Source organism: Equus caballus, chromosome 12 (assembly GCF_041296265.1).
Source record: "Equus caballus isolate H_3958 breed thoroughbred chromosome 12, TB-T2T, whole genome shotgun sequence".
In the NCBI taxonomy this organism is placed as follows: domain Eukaryota; kingdom Metazoa; phylum Chordata; class Mammalia; order Perissodactyla; family Equidae; genus Equus; species Equus caballus.
In genome coordinates, this window is record NC_091695.1 from 42,132,549 (window position 1) to 42,154,287 (window position 21,739).

General features: G+C 43.3%; 1 protein-coding gene and 1 long non-coding RNA gene across 14 annotated transcripts in view; one reads left to right on the plus strand and one right to left on the minus strand.

The window, feature by feature from the left end:
• Positions 1–20,635, minus strand: part of MAJIN (membrane anchored junction protein) — a 29,703-nt gene extending 9,068 nt beyond the window's left edge. For 6 of the 13 annotated variants that reach the window (XR_011424098.1, XR_011424099.1, XM_023654390.2 and 3 more), the window contains exons 1-8: positions 19,929–20,635; positions 11,799–11,916; positions 6,322–6,367; positions 3,386–3,461; positions 3,080–3,205; positions 1,917–1,948; positions 1,494–1,585; positions 193–256 (exon numbers count right to left, since the gene is read on the minus strand). Coding sequence is in view for 10 of the 13 variants with exons in the window: in XM_023654390.2 (XP_023510158.1) it covers positions 193–256; positions 1,494–1,585; positions 1,917–1,948; positions 3,080–3,205; positions 3,386–3,461; positions 6,322–6,367; positions 11,799–11,899 (537 nt within the window). In the remaining 3 variants the exon portion in view is untranslated. Of the gene's footprint in view, positions 1–192; positions 257–1,493; positions 1,586–1,916; positions 1,949–3,079; positions 3,219–3,385; positions 3,462–6,321; positions 6,368–11,798; positions 11,917–18,791 lie in introns of all 13 variants that reach the window. The other 7 variants (XR_011424100.1, XM_070230178.1, XM_070230173.1 and 4 more) reach the window with 6 other exon arrangements.
• On the plus strand, positions 20,245–21,533 carry LOC138916745 (uncharacterized). Its single transcript, XR_011424102.1, has 2 exons — positions 20,245–20,744; positions 21,249–21,533. It is a non-coding gene; the product is annotated as an uncharacterized lncRNA (long non-coding RNA).
• Positions 21,534–21,739: the final 206 nt, after the last annotated feature.

Sequence of the window (21,739 nt, forward strand, 5' to 3'; positions counted from 1 at the left end):
TACACAGGCACTTTGGGGACAGTTGTGGCAAAGGTGGAATGGGTGAATGCTGTTCTGCAGACAGTGAAACCTGAGAATGAGTTCAGTCAATTCAGTCTGTACTTAGGACCAAGATGTGCTGGTAACAGGAATCCTGACTTGTAACAGAGCAGGAACAGCCAAGAGCCTCGAAGCCTCTATTTTGGTGCTTACCCTTCTGGTTTCCATAGGGGGCTTCTTTTTGCTGGAGTCTTGGCTGGAAGTCCCCATCTTGGCCCTGTGGTAGGAGGAAAAAAATCCCAGGAAATGTTACTGGCAGCAGCAACATCACCACATTCAAGCAAACATGGCCCAAATGAATATTTCAGCAGGTTGGCTATTTTTATACCACTCCTGGCATGCAGAATAAGTCTGTAGCCAAATTCTCTTTGGGTGCTGCTTTAGTTCACGGTAGAATCCCAATTTGAGACATTTAGGAATCTAGGGGCTGAGAAAGGGAGAATGCGACTTACAGCAGGTATCAGATTTTGAAATTCTTCACTACGTATCACGACCCAGAGGAAGGAAAGATGTGAGGCCTCGTCTCCATGGAAAATTCAGTCAAATGGAACCAAGCCAAGCTTCACAGCTCCAAGTACCCTCACATTCCACCTGGTTAGGAAAGGCGTTTCCTGCCTCTTCCCTGACACGTGCAATCAGAAAGTGCAGGGGTCAGCTCCCCCGTGGTCTACCCTCGCCGCTCCTGGATGTCTCAGGACCCACACAGTCCCAGGAAAAGAGCAGCTGCTGTCTGTGAACCTGGGCTGAAAGCACGTTGGGCTGGGAGCAAACCACACCCTGGATTATTCCAGCAGCCCTCTCTGGGTGCTAACGAGAATCACTGAGTTGTCTTACTGACTCATTCTGTCTCTGACAGAGAATCAAAAGAAGAAAATAAGTAGCCTCCACAATAGCAACTTCAAAATGTTAGGGATGTGCTCAACACTCCCCTAATATTGCAGCAGCTCACTCAATAATTGATACATACACTCTCGCAGACATTTACATTTTAGCCTGGACTACCCCTTAAGGTAGAGTTCCAAAAGCTTACTGCACACTAGGTAAAATAGAATTCTGTTTTATTTGTTCTCAAGCTCTTGAGGGTTTCTCTAGATTCTTGTATAATATTCTGGGACTTGAGTCTTGTGCCTTCTGACTGTGTTTTCTGGTAGTACGACCACAGTAAGTACTCACTGAATAAGGGTTGGATTCAATTGTATAGATCTGATCACATTGCCTCTCAGCCTTCACCTTGATGAGCAGAAGAATCCTGCCTTGCTGAGGAGGGGACTGTGTTCAGGTTACATGGCAAATACCAACTTGCTTCCTTCCCTTAGTCCACCCACTGGACGAGGCAGGTACCAATAAAGCCCCGAGAGAGAAAATGACTTGCCCAAGGACGAGATCAACCAGCAGCAAGAGCTGGCAAAGCCAACTGGGATGCAGGATTTAGGCTCTCTCCCAACACCACTGACCTGTCCAGTCCTGGCCTGCCGGGGGAGCTGGGCACTTGCCCGCGTTTTCGTTTCCTCAGCATGGCTCCTGCTGCTGTCCTCTCAGGAAGGACCTGCAGAAAGAACCAGATTCCTGTGGCTCCCCCTCTTCCAGAGTTGCTCACAGTTCATGAGGGCACAGTGAGCACAACTCCCCTTAAACTCATCTGTAAATTGCCAAAGGTCACTTTTAACACCAGCTTTGCAGGTACGGCTAGACCATTCTGTTAGAGATAGGCTCAGAAATCTAGCCAAGGGGAAAACGACGGTCTCAAGTAGACAATTCTGACTGGCCCTGGGCAGCAACCAAGGGGCAAAGTAAGAGGAAGAGATGAGAAAAGGACTTTTTGGACAACAAGAGGCAATAAAGGCAATTTTCATTTTGTACAGAAAAGGCAAACTTACCAACCCAAGAGGACAGTCGTTTACTGGTTTCCCTACAATAGGAAATTTGAATGTCATTATGGACCAAGGCTGTTTCACCTGGCTTTCTGGCTACCATCTACTTCTCAGAACTGGGCCTCAACCTGTGTATGCCCTTCTCCCTTCTGCCTGGTACCACTTTTCCTAGAAATACAGTGTCTTCAAACTCTCTTCCTCCCCTATTTTAGAACTATTGTCATCTACAATCGGAAAAGGGTTTGATTTGCACTGTAGTCTAAAGATATGCCACTTAAAAGGGGAGGATCCCTCAGGGCTGGCTCGGTGGCACAGCGGTTAAGTTCATGCATTCTGCTTCAGCGGCCCAAGGTTCGCTGGTTCACATCCTAGGTGTGGACCTACATACCACTTGTCAAGCCATGCTGTGGCAGGCATCCCACATAAAATAGAGGAAGATGGGCACAGATGTTAGTTCAGGGCCAGTCTTCTTCAGCAAAAAGAGGAGGACTGGCAGCAGATCTTAACTCAGGGCTAATCTTCCTCAAAAAAAAAAGAGAAAAGAAAAAAAGAGGGAGGACCCTACTACAAAAGAAAAAAAGTGGAACTTCCGGCATGTGTGACAAGTGAATTGGGGAGATATTTTGACGCAAGGCCTTTGCACCCTTTTAAAAATTAAACTGGCAGGTGTCTACTTGTCCCTCTGAGTAAAAATAGTGATGGTCCTCAGATATTAAAAATTGGGAGATTGAGGGATGCGCTTAAGACACGACTAAGGTGAAAGTCATTGAATACTCTAAGAGGAAGGAAGTATTTCTATAACAGGTCTCTTTCATTGTGTGATTATTCAGTGTCAGACTTTGTGCTTTCCATCTACCAATACTTATAAATTTAAGCCTTTTAACAACTGAGTGAGATAGGTACTATTATTACTTTCCACCATTTCACAAAGGAGGCACAGAAAGATTAAGCAGGAATTAATCTAAGGTCACACAGCTATTAAGCGGCGAAGTCACCAGGATTTGAACCAGGCAGTCTGGCTTGGCGCTTGCTCCTGACCTCTGCACTGTTCAGTGTGGGGGCCCAGGCTGGCGGACCATCTTGCCATACTCAGCTTGCATTGCTAACTCTTAAACATTCAATCTTCCCCTTTTTCTTTTCCACATCCAAACTTCCATCATTCTACTTACCAGGCGACAAGTCTTCATGAATCCATTTCATCTCCACATACAGAGTGAAAACAAATGGATAGGGGACCAAGACGATTTCCCCATGTTTGAATTTCAGGTGGGCCACTCTCTCCCATCTGCTTTTATCTGGGAAAAGGTGCTAAGGAGTGAGGAAAGAAGTCAGTACAAATCCCCAAGGACTATTTTAGGCATAAGACCCTTTCTTCTTTTCCTGACCTACCCTCCAAACTGCCTATGGGTTTGCTGCTTCCATTTGAATCTACGATGTGAGCTGTAGCTCATTTCCATTTGGAAATGAAAGGATACAAGGAAATACAACGAAGTGTTCTGTAGCAAATGGCTGCAAATTGTCCAAGTTTCCTAAGACCACACGAATAGAATCCTGGAAAAAATATTTGAAGTGACTTTAATACTGTCTAGTCTCAGCCTACCTTTCCATTTATACTTGTCACTGCTTTTCACATACCCTACATACTAGTAAAGCTGAACTATTTGCTGTTCCCTGAAATGACTTCTGTTTCTCCATTTCTATGCTCTCGCACAGCCTGCTCCCTCTGCCTGAAATGCCCTTTCCACCCATCAGCATATGTCCAAATCCTACCTATCCTGTAAGGTACAGTTCAAAAGCCGTCTCCTCCAGAAGGTTTTCCCTGATTCCCCAAGTTGTAATGAACTGTTAGTCTCAAACTTCACAGCAGTTAGCCTCGGGTCTTTACTACATTCCATGCACACGTTTTATTCTCCTTACTGAGAAATCTCCTTGAGGTAGAATATATACCTGATTTATTTTAGCATCCCTTCGATAGTGTCCACCAGAGAGGACGCATAACAGGTCCTCAATAACATATACTGAATAATGAATAGCACTGGTACTTATTGACAAATAGTTATTTTGCTTTTGCATAAGTCAAATCTTTTATTCTACTATTAAAATCTTGATTAGTCTCTAATTAACCTATGCCTATTAGTATACAGTAATGAAACAATTTGGGATCATAAAAAGACTACTAGATCTCTATGGGGGGAAAAACCCTGAATTCAGCCTTAGCTTTGTCATTTTTCTCTCTCTAAGCCTTATTTTCCTCATATTTAGGCTCACAGAAGGCAGCAACTGTGTCTTACTTATCTTTGTATTCCCTGTACTAGCACAGTATCTAGCTCGTAATTTTAATAGCTAATATTTATTGAGTAACCACTATAGCTAGTGTTACTGGTTTTATACACATTAATTTAATACTTACAAAACCCCTATGAGCCAGCCCTGGTGGTCTAGTGGTAAGATTCAGCGCTCTCACAACCGCAACCCAGGTTTGTTTCCCAGTCAGAGAACCACACTACCAGTCTGTCGACTGCCATATTGTCATGGCTGCGTGTTGCTGTGATGCTGAAAGCTATGCTGCCAGTATTTCAAATTCCAGCAGGGTCACCCATAGTGGACAGGTTTCAGAGGAGTTTCTGGACTAAGACAGACTAGGAAGACAGACCTGGCCACCCACTTCTGAGAAAACCGGCCATGAAAACCCAGGGAACAGCAGCAGAGCATCGTCTGATACAGCGCCTGAAGGTAAGAGGATGGCACAAAAAGACCGGGCAGGGTTCACCTGGCTGTACACAGGGTCACTAGGAGTCGGAATCCACTCAATGGCACTAACAACAAAAAACCCTATGAGATAGACACTTCTATTATCCCCATTTTACAGATGAGGAAACTGAGACAAAAAGAAGTAAAAAAACTTATTCAAGATTACACAGTTAGTAATAGTGGAGCCAAGATATGAACCCAGGCAGTGGGGTTCCAGAGTTCACCCTCGTAACCATTCAGCTATACTGCCTATCAGTACGTGTTTTCTAGATGAATGAAAGAGGATGATAACATCTGCCTCAAAAATAATGAGAGTAGGAGAAAGACAAGGTATAAAAAGTGCTTTGAAAACTTTAATATGATTATAAATGTATACAAATGCTCTCTAGCTATCATTCATTGAGCTACTGTGCGCCAGGCGTTGAACACATCTATTTCTAATCCTTACCACAATCTTGAAAACAGGTCTTATTTATCAACCTCAATGACAGGTAAGGAAACAGACTCAGAGAAGGTAGGCAAGTTGCCCAAAGTCGCACTGTGAAGGCAGAACCAGAATTCAAATCTAGGTCTGACTGCCTCTAAAGTCTATGCTCTCTGCACTTTACTATGGTGCCTTGAGCTTTTCTCTGCCCAAATTAACTGATACAAAGTGAAACAAATTCTGCTCTACTCATAATTAAAATAAGCAGAAAATTGTCATGGTCCTATATTAAAATAATTGTTATTTCTGATGTCTCCAAGGTCCTGCAAGATCCTAATGTATCTTTTAACACTTACCTAAAGAGCCACAGGTACCTTTCAGGCTATGACTCAAATTTTTGGTTTCATAGTTTGGGTTTATGTATTTTAATTGTATTTGAATTCTTTGAAATATGGCAGCATATATCTTCATAAATCACAATAGTCATAAATCACCGAGTTGTAAAGTTAGAAGAGAATCAACTAGTTTAAAATTCTCATTTTACAAACGACGCAATTAAGACCCAGAGAGATAAATGATTTGCCTAGGGTCACATAGCAAATTAATGGCTCAGCCAGGACTGGAATCCAGGGCTAGCCCCCAGAATTCTAACTCCTTGCCCAATGCTTTCACCAATTTACAAAGCTGTCCACCTGCTCAGTCTTCTTGTCGGAGGACCGAAAGCTAGAGGAGGTGGGTAGAAAAGGGTTGAAAATGAAGTGGGACTAAAGCAACTGCAAATGTTTCCAATTAGAATGCAGACACAGCAGCCTTGTCTGTGTATTTACAGTTGAGTTTCCTGAACGTCAAGTACCAGGCAGCGGTTGGGATGGTGAGGTTTCCCAGAGCCCTGGAAGGCGGCAGGGTTTCCCAGAGCCTTGGAAGGCAGCAGTCCTCCGGAAGCTTTCTCTATGCCAGCTGACACAAAAGAGAGCTGCTCATGGCTGGCAACTCTGGTGGAAACAAAATAACTCTCAGCCTCAAAGGTGCTGACACTTCAAGTAAGAGAACTGAGAAAGGATACAGGCTTTAATTTCCCTGGAAAAACAGTAGTTTCTTTGCAGAGGAAATGCGGCAGGGAGAAGCCGAGTAATCAAGTGGAGGTTGTGACTCAGTTTGGAGGAAATAATTAAAACCTGAATATGGATACATCCTCTGCTTAAAGAATAACTTTCCCAGACGATGTCTGCTTCCTACCTCCAGCTCCTGGACGATGACTTCCTTATCTTGTATCTCTTCCCCTCTAGAAGGTAAACAGACAAGAGATAAGTAAGCCAAAAAGGAAAGCTCTGGAGACAGCAGACTCTACTGTCAGTAGAGCAAAAATGACACTTCCACTGAGCTAAAGAATGAGACTAGGGGGCCGGCCCCGTGGCAGAGTGGTTAAGTTCACGCACTCCGCTTCGGCGGCCCAGGGTTTCGCCGGTTCGAATCCTGGGCTCGGACATGGCACTGCTCATCACGCCACGCTGAGGTGGCGTCCCACGTACCACAAGTAGAAGGACCAACAACTAAAACATATACAACTAGGTACTGGGGGGCTTTGGGGAGAAAAAGGAAAAATAAAACCTTTAAAAAAAAGAAGAATGTGAGTAAATAACACTTGCACGTGCTGACCCAGTGCTCGTGGGAGAAGCAATCACCTAGGCGGTGTGGTTGGAGAGTGAGTACAAGGCCCTACCAAACTATCTTCTCCGTTGATCTCCCAAGACCTGCAATTCCCACTGTGAAAGTTAATAGTTTGTCAGATCAGTTGTACTCCAATATAGTCTGTGGACTCCTAGGGGTCCTCCAGACCCTTGCAAGGGGACTCCAAGGGCAAAACTATTTTCATAATAATATCAAGATGTTTGTCTTTTTCATTGTGCTAACATTTGTAACCATTAGGGCAAAAGCAATGGTGGGCAAAATTCCTGGTGCCTTAGCACAAATCTAGCCATTTGCACTAACCTGTGCTAGCAGTTGTAGTAATCTCTACAGCTGCACAGGAAAAAAATCCAGTTTCCTTTACCATCCTAGAGGAAGCAGTAGAAAACTAATAATTTTATAAAATCTCAACACTTGAATATATGTCTTTTTAATATATCATGTGATAAAATGGGAAGTATGCATAAAGCACTTCTGCATATGAAAATATGATGGTTGTCTTGAGAAAAAGTACTTGCATGAATGTTTAAGCTGCAAACTGAACTAGCAGCTCTTTTCACGGAATGGTATTTTACCTGAACCATCAGTTGATTGTTATTCAGACCTGGGAATGTGACATTTTCTCAACAATGAACAGTGAGCTTATCACTTCAAGTAAAACAACTGACAGTATTTGTTGTCAACGATAAATTTTGGAATTTCAAGCAAAAATCTCAATTTTGGAAACTTCTAACCACCACTGTGAGGTTGACAGCTTCCAAATAGTTCAACATTTTTCTGGTAAGATTTGTAGGTAGTAATATTAGTAAATATGGCTTTTTGATCTTGTTTAATGAAATGTGTCAACATTCGGGACAATCTGCGTAAGTCAGTGGACCAATATTTTCCAAATGACCAATGAAATGTTATCATGTTACAAAATCATCGTAGGTAAACGAGTCATTCAAAGAACAAGCTAGACCAATGGTTTTTAATGTAGCAGAGTTCAAAAAGTTCGCTGATGTAATTTCAGATGTCAGATTGCAACTAACCTTTAAAAAACTACCACGTTCAAAAAAAACCAAAAAACAAAACAACTACCACTTGTCAAGTTTTGATGAGAGTCAAAGAAGAATATGACCTGAGAAGAATATGACCACAATGACCTGAGAAGGCTATTGATATATTCCTGCCTCTCCCAACTCCAAATCCACGTGAGGCTGGATTTTTTTCATATAACTCAATCAAAAAGAAACTCACAACAGACTGAATGCAGGAGCAGATATGATAATCTAGCAGTCTGCTATTAAGCCAAACATTAAGGGGATTTGCAGAAACTTAAAACGATGCCAATCTTCTCATTAATTTTTTTGTTTTGGAAAATGTAGTTATTTTTAATAAAAATGTGTTAACGCTTAATGGATATATTATTACTTTTAAATTAATATATTTTAAAATTGTGGCAAATTATATATAACCTAAAATTTGTCATTTTAATCATTTTTAGGATGCAATTCAGCGATATTAATTACATTCATAATCACAGTGTGCAACCATCACCACCATCTATTTCCAAAGCTTATCTCCCGAGACACAAACACTGTGCTCATTAAGCAATAACTCCCCATTCCCTCTTCCAACCCAGGTCCTAGTGACCTCTAATCTGCTTTCTGTCTCTATGAATTTTCCTGTTCTAATGTTCATACAAGTAGAATCATACAAAATTTATCCTTTTACTGGATTATTTCACTTAGCATAATATTTTCAAGGTTCATCCATGTTGTACATGTAACAGAACTTCATTCCTTTTGCAATTTCCTTTTATGGCTAAATAATATTACATTGTGTATATGTTTATACCACACATATAACCACATTTTGTCTACCCATTCCCCTATTGATGGGCACTTGGGTTGTTTCTACCTTCTGGCTATTGTGAATAATGCTGCCATGCACAGTGTCGTATAAGCAAGTTTGAGGCCCTGTTTTCAGTTCTTTTGGACATATACTTAGGAAGGAAATTGCTGGGTCATATGCTAATTCTATGTTTAACTTTTTGAGGAACTGCCAAACTGTTTTCCATAGCGGCTGTATCATTTTATACTTCCACCAGCAATGGATGAGGGGTCCAATTTCTCCACATCCTTGCCAACATCTGTTATTTTCTGTTTTTATTATAGCCATCCTAGTAGGGTTGTGAAGTGGGGTATCTCATTGTGGTTTTGATTTGCATTTCCCTAGTGACTAATGATATTGAGCCTCTTTTCATGTGCTTACTGGCCACTTGTTTATCTTCTTTGGAGAAATGTCTATTCAAGTCCTTTGTCCACTTTTTAATTGGGTTGTTTATCTTTTTGTTGTTGAATTGTAGTTCTTTATATATTCTGGATATTAAACTCTTATTAGATATATGATTTGCAAATATTTTCTTCCATTTGTGGGTTGCCTTTTCACTCTGTTGATAGTGTCCTTTGATGCACAATTTAAAAAATTTAATGAAGTCCAACTTATCTAATTTATTTTCTTGACTGTGCTTTTGGTGTCTTCTCAGAACCATTTGTTAAAGAGACTATTCTTTCCCCATTGAATGGTCTTGGCATTCTAGTTGAAAATAAATTGGCCATAGATATAAGGGTTTATTTCTGGGCTCTCAATTCTATTCAATTGGTCTATATGTCTGTCCTGATGCCAGCACCACACTTTCTGATTACTTGTAGCTTTGTAGTAACTTTTTAAATTGGGAAGTGAGTCCTCCAACTTTGTTCTTTTTCAAGATTGTTTTGGCAATTCAGGGTCCCCTGAAATTCCATATAAATTTTAGGATAAGTTTGTCCATTTTTGTAAAAAATGCCTTCAGGATTTTGATAGGGATTGCATTAAATCTGTAGATTGCTTTGAGTACTGTTGCCATCTTAAGGATACTAAGTCTTTCAAAACGTGAACACAGGATGTCTATTTATTTAGGTCTTCTTTACTTTTTCTTTTCTTTTCTTTTTTTTTTTTTGGAGAAAGATTGGCCCTGAGCTGACATCTATTACCAATCTTCCTTTTTTTTTTTTTCTGTGAGGAAGACTGGCCCTGAGCTAACATGTATTGCCAATCTTCCCCTTTTTGCTTAGGAAGATTGTTGCTGAGCTAACATCTGTGCCAATCTTCCTCTATTTTATGTGGGATGCTGCCATAGAGTGGCTTGATGAGTGCTGCTAGGTCTGCGCTCAGGATCTGAACCCGCAAACACCAGGCCACCAAAGCAGAGCAGAGTGGAGCGAACTCAACCACTACACCCCTCTTTTTAATTTTTTTGGCTTGAGGAATATTGTCACTAACATCTGTGCTAATATTCCTGTTTTGTATGTGGGATGCCACCACAGCATGGCTTGATGAGTGGTGTGTAGGTCCATGCCTGGCATCTGAACCCATGAACCCTGGGCCACAGAAGCCGAGTGCTTGAACTTAACAACTATGCCACCAGGCTTTCAATTTCTTTCAGCAATTTTTTGCAGGTTTCAGTGTGCAAGTCTTGCGCCTCCTTGGTTAAATTTATCGCTAAGCACTCTTTTCTTTTGGATGCTATTGTAAATCGAATTTTTCTTTTCAGATTGTTTGTTGCCAATGTATACAAATACAACTGATTTTTGCATGTTGATTTTGTATCCTGCAACTTTGCTGAATTCATTGATCAGCCCTAACAGTTCTTTTGCAGATTCTTTAGGGTTTTCTACATATAAGATCATGTCATCTGCAAATAGAGATAGTTTCACTTCCTCTCCATTTGTATGCGTTTTATTTCTTTTTCTTGATTAATTGCTCTGGCTAAAACTCCAGTACTATGTTGGACAGAAGTGGTGAAAGTGGGCATCCTTGTCTCCTTCCTGATCTTAAGGGAAAAGTTTTAAGTTCTTCACCGTTAAGTATGATGTTAGCTGTGGGTTTTTCATATCTTGCCTTTATCATGTAGAAGAAGTTCTCCTCTATTCTTAATTTACTGAGTGTTTTTACCATGAAAGGGTGCTGGATTTGGTCAAATGCTTTTTCTGCATCGAGATGAACACGTGTGTTTTTTTCCCTTCATACTATTAATGTCATGTATTTTTTTTTTTTTTTTAAGATTTTATTTTTTCCTTTTTCTCCCCAACGCCCCCCGGTATATAGTTGTGTATTCTTTGTTGTGGGTTCTTCTAGTTCATGTGGGACGCTGCCTCAGCGTGGTCTGATGAGCAGTGCCATGTCCGCGCCCAGGATTCGAACCAACGAAACACTGGGCCGCCTGCAGCGGAGCGCGCGAACTTAACCACTCGGCCACGGGGCCAGCCCCTAATGTCATGTATTTTATTGATTGATTTTTATATACTGAACCATCCTTGCATTTCTGGGGTAAATCCCAGCAATGTGAACAATGCCAATCTTCTCATTATTATTATATTTTTTTAAGATTTTTTTATTTTTCCTTTTTCTCCCCAAAGACCCCCAGTACATAGTTGTGTATTCTTCGTTGTGGGTCCTTCTAGTTGTGGCATGTGGGACGCTGCCTCAGCGTGGTTTGATGAGCAGTGTCATGCCCGCGCCCAGGATTCGAACCAGCGAAACACTGGGCCGCCTGCAGCGGAGCACGTGAACTTAACCACTTGGCCAAGGGGCCAGCCCCATCATTATTTTTTTTTAAAGATATTTTAATAAAATATGTTATTTGTTAACATTTAATGATATATTATTTTTAAATCAATGTGTGTTATTTTAATTTTTCTGTTTTAATTTTTGTATGATAAATATTGACAGGTATAACATAATCAATCAAAAACTCTTTGGGATCCTCAATAATTTTAAGAGTACAAAGGGGTCCTGAGATAAAAAATTTTGAGAACCACTGCTCCAAAGGTATGCCACCACTAACTTAGAAACTTACATGAATAATAATACACAGAATATAAAATACCTGGGAAAGAGAGTCCTACAAGGTTCTACTTCAGCCATCCCTTCAGAGAAGGGATGACCTGCGGGAATGCACGAACCTGTGTTTGCAAAGGCTACACTCCTAGTTTTAAAATTACCTTATGCTGTTGCCATATCTGATTTTGAATTTATACACATTGGGTCCTGCATGAAGAAACCTCGTCTCTGGAAACGGGTAGGTGAAGGGTTTTAAACTCATTGCTTCCAAACGATAGCCTAAATAAAGTAGAAATATTACAGAATTATTAAAAAGCTAAAGATGGCTCCTTGCGTATGGGAAAAAGAGGCTGCCCCACCTGCAGCATCTCTTCAGGAGTAAAATGTTTAACACTCAGGACCACTGCCTATGTCCCAGGATCAGTTCTGATATGAATCACCCGGACTATTCTCCTACCTGCATGTGGAGAACACATGGTGTTTTGGGATGATTGCTATACTTGAAGTCAAAAGACCTGAGTTCAAGTTTACATTATGACCTTGTGCAAATCACTTTTCTTCCATGAGACTAATGATACTAACATCTGATGACTCACAGGTTTTTTTGTTGTTAGGATTAAATCTATCCCCCAAATCTCTCTTGGATCTATTCTCCTCCTTTGACCCCCCCTTTCTCTGGAACCTAGGCCAAAGTAAAGAGGGCCAAAGTCAAATAATGAAACAATCTAAAGGATGCACCAATAAGTGGCACAATTAGGAAGACCTCCGCTATTAATTTTAGGTGAAGTTAAGGACTGAGCACACCTCCCTGCCACAACCAATGCAGCAAATAAGGGTGTGCACTGTTTCCCAGTGATGCCAAGGAATGCCTTATCTTCCTAACTCTCAACCACTCTCCCTCTTGACTACATGTGAGACTGCTCTGGCCACAAGAGTGCCTACTATCCCTCTAGCACTTACTAGTTTTACTTTTCCTATTTCAGAATCTCTGCCCACTTAAGGTCCTCTCTGTGGGAAACTCAGGAAAGGGGAATGATGAAAAAAGAAGGATGGCATGTCTCTTCTCCTCCAAAAGGGAATTTGGTACACACCAGAATCAAGCACATTGTGATTTTCTCTGTCACTAGGACTTTTCCATGCCTCTTTTTATTTGTAGAAATAATAAATCCTGCGCTTTCTGTCTCTTCATATGAAAGTTTAAATAAGAAATAAAGACAGTAAGAGTTCCAGTGTTCCTGAGGATCAAAGCTACCTATATACAATGCAAGGTCTTGATTTCAGAGGCAGCTGAGATGGGATAGACAGAACAGGCACAAAGTAAGAATAACTTAGGTTTGAGTCTCAGCTCCAACGTCCCTACTTAGTTTCTCTGGGTCTTGGTTTTCTTATTTGCACAATAATTTGTACAACAACAACTTTTTGTCATGCCCTATTCTAAGAGCCTTATATATATTATCTCACTTAACCCTCACAACAAGCCTATGAGATAAGTAGTCTAAATCTGATAGATGAAGAAACTGAGGCACTGAGATAAAGTAATCTTCTCATAGGTATGAATACTGAAATTGGGATTCAAACGCAGGCAGTATAAATCCAGACTTGATGCTCTTAACCACTTAGCCACTCTGCTTCCTGCTTATTAGGAAGAAAAAAACAAGATAATGAATATAAAATCATTTCATAAGTACTAAAATATTATACACATATAAAGGACTACTTTCATTAGTCTTTCCTCCATTTGACCCTGATACCATTTCTAATCAGCAGGGAAAACTCTTGTATGGTGGAGTCAAAAATCTATGTGCCCAAAGAATGGAATTTCCCACAATTTCCCAAGTTCAGCTCTGGGGCTGCCAGGAAAGAGCTATCCCAGTGTCTGATCTCGGCTGCCTGGGATTAGAATGACAGGAGGTTGGAGCCAGAGCTGATGAGACTATTTAGACTAGAACTGCAGTCAAAAGTGAAAAGAAAGAGTCGGTGCCAACTGCAAAGTTACCAGAGGGGAAATACTGTTCATATCCTGAGAAAAGACTTGCCGATTCTCCATGCCCGAGGCATAGCAGGAACCCAGGCTAGATCTGACGTGTTTTTGGTGCTAGATGACTTCTCTAAGTAGCAGGGAGCCCACCTGGTGAGACTTAGGTTGCTGCCACAAAAATTTAGCTTTCAGTTATTCAGAGGGTTTTTCTAAAATGCAATCACTTCTCTCCACAGACTGAGGGCTGGGAGCATCAGGGCAAAGGAAATGAAAGACATTTGTTGGAAATGACGATCCAGAGAAGAAACTTCATCTGCTGCACCACAGCTGGCTGTCTGAAAGAAGTGAAAACAGTCCTCTTCTTGCTGGGGCCTGTTCTTGTTAATTGCTGGCTGCCCGTTTCAGAAACAAACATCACACACTAATTACCTCATTTGAAAATAAGGATTAGACAGCATAATCCATAACAACCACATAGTAGTGGTTCAAAGATTTCACAAGGTTATTTTCCAACACGAGTACTGCAGTCATGGTGACACAATGTCCTAGTAACTATTATTATGTTGATGGGATCTGGCAGATGAAGGGTCAGACTTTAACCCATTTTCAGGTGATCACAAAACATGATGGCTTTAAAACAAAAGAAGAAAAATTATAGGCAACATGGAATAGTAGGAAAGACATAAGATTTGGAATTGGAGGACCAAGGAGTTGATCCTAGCTCTGCCTCTTATTAATCATTAGACCCTGACCAAGTCACTTAGTCTCTTCACTTCTCAGTTTCTACATATACAAATGGGGATCCCCCCTACCCCTGGAATTGTTGTGGGGATTAAATGAGATAATGCTGTAAATATCACTTCATAAACTCTAGAGGATTATATAAACATTAGCTGTTTTGACAGATTTGAAGAGTTTCCCTTAATGCTTCAGTAGAAAAACACATTCAGGAGAGGAAAACTGATTAGTTTTAATCTCAGTGCAAAATCCGACAAATCCCAATCAAGAATCTTTCCTTGAAAATTCCCCATAATTAGATTTAAATGACACATAGGCACTGATGTTAGAAAAAGAAAGTTTTCAAGGTTTTAGTAATTTGTTTTGCATAAAGAAACATCTGAGTCGGTGCACAGAACCTGAAGAAGCGCTGAATGCTGTATGAAGATAATGATACATATTCACTATTGAGGTGGAAGGAGATGATAACAAGGAAGTACTGTCACTAAACATCTCTGGTGATATTGATGGGAAAATCCTCTACAGTGTTAAAGAATAAAAGAGCTTTCATAAGCATTTGTTCAAAATAGACTTACTGAGCAGATCTAACATGACAGGCTCTACAACCACTAATGAGTATGGGTAACATAATAGGGAAATCCCACTGAAGCTATGAATCCAACATCCAAGTTTTAGACCTGAGATTGAAGACAGATGACCAACTCTCCTTCCACTCTCAAAAGTCCTTGGCTGGTCTCAGAGGTCTGCCTGTTTTTGCTGAAGTAGATTCACTCTCTGAGAGTCTATATTTCCAACGAGAGATTCGTGGTCGTCTATAGCTGGAAGTGCTCTTCGGTTTAGAGAGGACAAGCAGGAAGTGACTTGACCAAAGAAGGAAATGACTTCCACAAGGTCATAAAACTCAGTGTGGAACCAGGTTTAGCTCCCCCAAGACTGTTGATTCCTTTGGCCCAGACATTTTCCATTAAAATACATCATCCAGTCAGTCATTTCACTAAACTGTAACCCTGGTCACTCTCATAACTCTGGATGACTCAAGGCAAAATCAATCTGAGTACAAAGGCATCAAACCAAAAAAGTAAGATAGTTTGAGGAAAAGTTCTTAGAATCACGTCTTGGGGTGTAAAGGGTTACATTCACGTTTGTCTTCAAGCTCTATTTTCAAACGGAACTATTCTAGTTTCCTCATCTTGCAGGGTGATTAGGATGGTTATGAAATAATGCACGTACAATTGCTTATCATGGTGCTGTCCACAGAGATGACTCAATAAATAGCCTTTTTCAAAACAAAGCAACATGTTAAGATATGGGACATGAAGAGACTGATCTCAGACTACCCAGGATACTTTCACGCTTATTGATGCTATTCTCTTTCTCATTAGCTTTCTTCTTACTCTCTCTGGTAAGACACAATCTTTAAAATGTCTTTGGCATTTGTTCAGGAATAGATTTGCCCTTGGAACTGTGTCAGATTTTGTCTTGTTTGGGGCGGGGGGAGGTAGGAAGATGCCCTGAAATGAAATCAAAAGGCCCCACGGACAACTCAATAGACAAAAAAGGTGTCTAAGTCAACCTCTTAAGTTATTCTCTGCACCTAAGTGCCTCTTCCACCCCCATCTTAACCATTCGAAAAGCTAATGGGAAAACCACCTTTGGTCAGTAGGTCGAGGAGTGTGCTTATTCTGGAAAAGCAACAGAATGGTATCTCATTGCACCACCCTGCCCACTAGCTGTGGTTTGTTACATTATCAACCTATTAGCAAACACACCACATTGAATGCACTGCAGCACTCGAAAAATCCTACCGACCCCTGGAACGCAAAAAGCATTTGGATGTAAAACTGTAGGCAATGAGGAACATTTTAGTTTTTGGTTATACCATTGGGTGAATTGCCCTGAAGCAGTACATCTAAGTGAGAAGATTAAAAATGAAAAAAAAAAGGATCAATAGTTCCAGAAAGGCAAGTGGTGGACAGAATATCCTTAGCAAGAGAAAAAGGAACGAACATCTTTTACAACTTTGAGCTATAAACTCTGAGTCCTTGATGTACACATCTCGAGGGTCTGAGTGACACAAGACAGATACAGGAAAATGTGAAAAGAAAGCTTCTAAAATACACAGCTTTGTTCTTGGCATGAAACAATGGCAGGCTCTGAAGAAATTAAATTAATAAGAAAACGAAATTACCTTTTATATAAAGGGAGCAAATTTCACACAGGAAATTTGAAATATTTTACTAACTTTAATCCGATTCTGGCGAGATATTGGGGAGACAGGAATTATATTCACTAGGTTTACCAAGATATACCTGACTTGAGGAGATCATCTAATTTGGCCAAGATCACACATCGGCGGCAAGATTAAAACTCACATGTATTGCTAAAGAAAGATGGTCCAGTTGAACGAAGAGTGTCAAGAATGTAGCTACCTTATAATCTGGCCTCAACATTAGCCTCAATTCTTTATATTTTACCACCTAAACTAGCTCTAAAATAACAGAATCAGGCATTATTGCTAAGAAACATAAAGCTTTATACTTTGAAAGATCATCAAACCATAGGGATCTGATGGTGAATAGGCCTTAGCAAAAAAAGAAAAATAATTCTCATATTTATAAAGCACTTTCAGTTTCTATAATGCTTTCCTATCCCTAACTCACAAGATCCAGAAACTTCTATGAAGTAGGGAGGGCAGATTCAGCTAACCTACACTCGATGCCAATTGCTCTCCTAATTTTTATATAATTTGATCCTCTCAATCTTGCATTCACTCAACAGTCATTCATTCAGCTCACAAATATTTGCATGCCTACTATGTCCCAGACATTAAATGCTGGAGATAAAATGAGGGAAGAATAGAACTTGGTCCCTGCCTGCAAAGAGCTTACAAATAATTTTCAATGTGATGACTGCTATGAAAAAGGATAAGGTGATATGGGAGGGGAATCCTAACCTAGAATGGAGGTCAGGGAAGTCATCTCTAAGTAAGTGACTCATATCTGAAGGATAAATGGCAAGTGGGTGTGGGGTCTGGGGTGGGTTTAGGAAACAGCAGATGCAAGAGACCTCAGGAGAGAGGATGGCACTTTCAAAACAGAGAAGTATATAACCTGGAACACAGTGGGCAAGAACAGTGCTATGAGATAAGACTACTGAGACAAGCAGTGAGTCAGTCAGCACACATTTGCAAGCCTACTATGTGTCGAGCAGTGTTCTGAGCACTGACAGAATGCATGATAAGAGAGATATGATTCCTTGTCTTTAAGGGCTTACATTTCAGGAGGCGTGGAGAGCAATAATAAATGTATAAATAAATAAATGTAATTTGAAGTATTCTAAGTACTATGAAGAAAACAAAATAGGGTTTTGTAGTAGAGAGTGACTGGGAGGCTACTTAGCTAGTGTGGCCAGCAAAGACCTTTCAGAAAAGATCACAACTGAGTCAAGGCCTTAATGGAAAGTGAAAAAACCACGTAAAGTCAAGGAGAAAAGCACTCCAAGCAGACAAAACCAGCAAGCATCGATGCCCTGTGATGGACAGAAAGGTCAGTGTGACTGGGACGTAGAGAATGAAGACAGAGTAGAGGGAGATGAAGTCAGAGAGACAGGCAGCAGCCAGATCAGGTAAGGCCTGTAGGTCATTGTGGAGAGTTCAGATTTTATGCTAACGGTTGTATAAAGAGGAGTGAAATGATTTGACTCATGCTTCAGAAACATCACTCCAGGGGCCAGCCCCGTGGCTGAGTGGTTAAGTGAGCACGCTCTGCTTTGGCAGCCCAGGGTTTCACAGGTTCGAATCCTGGGCGTGGACACCGCACCGCTCATCAGGCCATGCCGAGGCAGCATCCCATATACCACAACTAGAAGGACCCACAACTAAAATATATACAACTATGTACTGGGGGGCTTGAGGGAGAAAAACGAAAAATAAAATCTTCAAAGAATAAAAGAAATATCATTCCAGCTGCCGAGAGGAAGATGAACACTAAGAGGACAAGAGTAGAAGCAGGGAGATCAGTTAGGAATCTTTTGCAGTAGTCCGGGAGAAAGAGGCCGCTGATTTGGACTTTGGGATTTCAGTAATTAGTGAATAGATTATCTTTTTTTTTGGTGAGGAAGATTGGCCCTGAGCTAACATCTGTCATCAATCTTCCTCTTTCTTTTTCTCCCCAAAGCCCCAGCACATAGTTGTATATCCTAGTTGTACATCCTTCTAGTGCTATGCAGTACGCCACCTCAGCGTCGCTTGATGAGCGGTGTGTAGGTCTGCGCCCAGGATCCGAACCCCGGGCCACCACAGTGGAGCGAGGGAACTTAACCACTATGCCACCAGGCCAGCCCCAATTTGAGGTGTATTTTAGACTGCCAGACTGGATGTGGGAATCGAGGATGGCTCTCCGATTTTGGCCTTTGCTATTAGGTGGATAATGGGACATACCCTTTACCGAGATGGGGAAGGATTCCAGGGAAAGAGGTTTGTGGAGAAAAGCCAGTGGTTCTATTCTGGTTAAGTCTGAGAGGCCTGTTCGACACCCCAGCGGGTATGCAGAGGGGTCGGTGTCCTAGTGTGCAAGGGACGGAAATCCGGATGGAACATAAACTGGAGTCACCAGCATTCAGATAGTATCTGCTGCTCCTGGAACAGATGAGACGATCCAGGGAGAAAGTACAGGCGGAGAAGGGGAGAGGACCTCCCTCACAGGCCAGGTGACGGACCGTGGAGTCCACCCTACGAGCAACAGGCAGGCCGCGAAGGGCATCAGAGAGAAGGGGTGCGACCCCACGGCTGGGAGCTAAAGGAAAACCCTTTCGGTCGTCACGTGGGAAATGAGCCGGAAGAAGAGCAGACGGAAGAGGACCAGCGAGGAGACTCCTGCGGTTCCAGGCAGAAGCAGACAGAGGCAGGGCGTACAGTGGTCCAAGCGGAGACGAAGAGAAGCGGACTGGCTCGGGAGATGGCCAGCCACGATTTGGTGACTCGATGGGGTGCGGGAGGGGGACACCCAGGATGACGCCTAGCTGCTTGAACAACGAACTGTAGCGATAAAAGCGCCGCTTAAGCCGCTTTCCCGGAAGCGAGGACGGAAGCACGTGCTGCGTTGAGCGCAGACGGCACCGAGGGCCGCGACTCCCCCGCTCACTTCCGGGTTCCACGAGGCACGCGAGAGCCGGAAACGCACTGACGTCACCAAAGCGTGTGCGACGGCACGCGTCCACGGAAGGGGTCGGCCCGTGGCGCTGCTCTGCCGGGCCGGGGCGAGGGGGGCGGGGTGACAGAAGGGCAGGAACGCCTTCGTCCCTGGGAGACGTTCTTGTAAAGAGGCCGCGGGCGGGGCGGGGCCCCCCCGTAGCCCGACTTCCGCCCGAGGCAGCACGGCCCCTGCGGCGGGAGACGCGCTTCTCGGCCCTGCGCAGGCCAAGGCCCACGGACGCCTGTGACCCGCGCCAACAGCCCCACGGGGCCGCGTGCCCTGGGGGCAGCCGCGGAGGTCGCGGCCGGGCCAGAACGCTCTCTCAGAAAATAAAGGCAACGAGGAGCCAACCTCCCGGGGCACCAGCTGCTGCAGGCCGTTACCTCAGACCCAGGGACTCCCGGGCTCGGCCAGGCTGTCTCACACACTGACTGAGGGGTCTTCGCGCCTCCTAAAGGGGCTGCGGCCGGAGGCCCGACTGAGAACCGCTCTCTGAGGAGGGCGGGCGCAGGCCTCGCACGAAGCCGTGCTGGAGGAGTCGCCTCGCTGCTCGCCGGCTCCTCGGCTCATGCAGCGTGCCCGCCAAGCCTTTTGCGCACGCGCTGCTGCGCTCACCGCCCGCCGGGCCTTCTGCGCACGCGCAGCTGCTGCGTTCAGTTGTCCCCCGCCCCATCCTGGTGGGCGCATGCTCCGAGGCTTGGCCCCGGTGTGCGCGTGCGCGCCGCTGCGACGCCGCCCGTGGGGTGCGCGAGGCCGAGGCCGAGGTCGGGAGCGGCGCGCGGCCCCATTTTCCGCATCACCGACTCCCGGCGCCTCTCAGTCGTTCCGGGACCTGGCCCCCGAAGGTTCATTTCGCGCATGCTACGTGCCAGCTGTGGTCGGGTCGGGAGCTGTCGACTGCGGAGTCCCTCCTGTGTGCCGAGCGTCATGCAGACACTTTCCGCACACGCTCTCCTTTAATCCTCACCCCGGTGCCGTAACGCCGTGATGACTATCCCAGTTTAACGGAGGCCCGGGAATGGGAGCGACTCGTGCAGAAGCCAGGACTCGAACACGGGTCTGTGGGATTCCAAAGCCTAGCACTTTCTGTTCCACTTCCCGCTGATCCAATTCTCAGGGCCTTGTGAGTTACTAAGCGATCTGGCCCCTCCTCTGCTGGGTGGGCTGCGTTCCCGACGATGGACCTGCCCACTTCAGAGGTAGCCAGTGGCCGCAGCTGTTATCCCTATGGTCCTATTGTATTGTCCTGCCTCCGTCTTTGCAGCTCGTGTTCCATGAAATGCCTCCCCTACCCCTAAACTCACCCCCCCTTTTTATTTTATTTTATTTTATTTTTTTATTGAGTTAATGATAGGTTACAATCTTGTGAAATTTCAGTCGTACATTAATGTTTGTCAGTCATGTTGTAGGTGCACCCCTTCACCCTTTGTGCCCACCCCCCACCCCACCTTTCCCCTGGTATCCACTAAACTGTTCTTAGGCCATAATTTTAAATTCCTCATATGAGTGGAGTCATACACAGATTATCCTTCTCTCGCTGGCTTATTTCACTTAACATAATTCTCTCAAGGTCCATCCATGTTATTGCAAATGGAATGATTTTGTTCTGTTTTACAGCTGAGTAGTATTCCATTGTATATATGTACCACATCTTCTTTTTTTTTTTATTTAAGATTTTATTTTTTTCCTTTTTCTCCCCAAAGCCCCCAGGTACATAGTTGTATATTCTTCGTTGTGGGTCCTTCTAGTTGTGGCATGTGGGACGCTGCCTCAGCGTGGTTTGATGAGCAGTGCCATGTCCGCGCCCAGGATTCGAACCAATGAAACACTGGGCCGCCTGCAGCGGAGCGCGTGAACTTAACCACTCGGCCACGGGGCCAGCCCCTGTACCACATCTTCTTTATCCATTTGTCTGTTGCTGGGCACTTAGGTTGCTTCCGTGTCTTGGCTATTGTAAATAATGCTGCAATAAACATTGGGGTGCATAGGACTTTTGGGATTGCTGACTTCAAGCTCTTTGGATAAATACCCAGTAGTGGGATGGCTGGATCGTATGGTAGTTCTATTTTTAATTTTTTGAGGAATCTCCATACTGTTTTCCATAGTGGCTGCACCAGTTTGCATTCCCACCAGCAGTGTATGAGGGTTCCTTTTTCTCCGCAACCTCTCCAACATTTGTTACTATTAGTTTTGG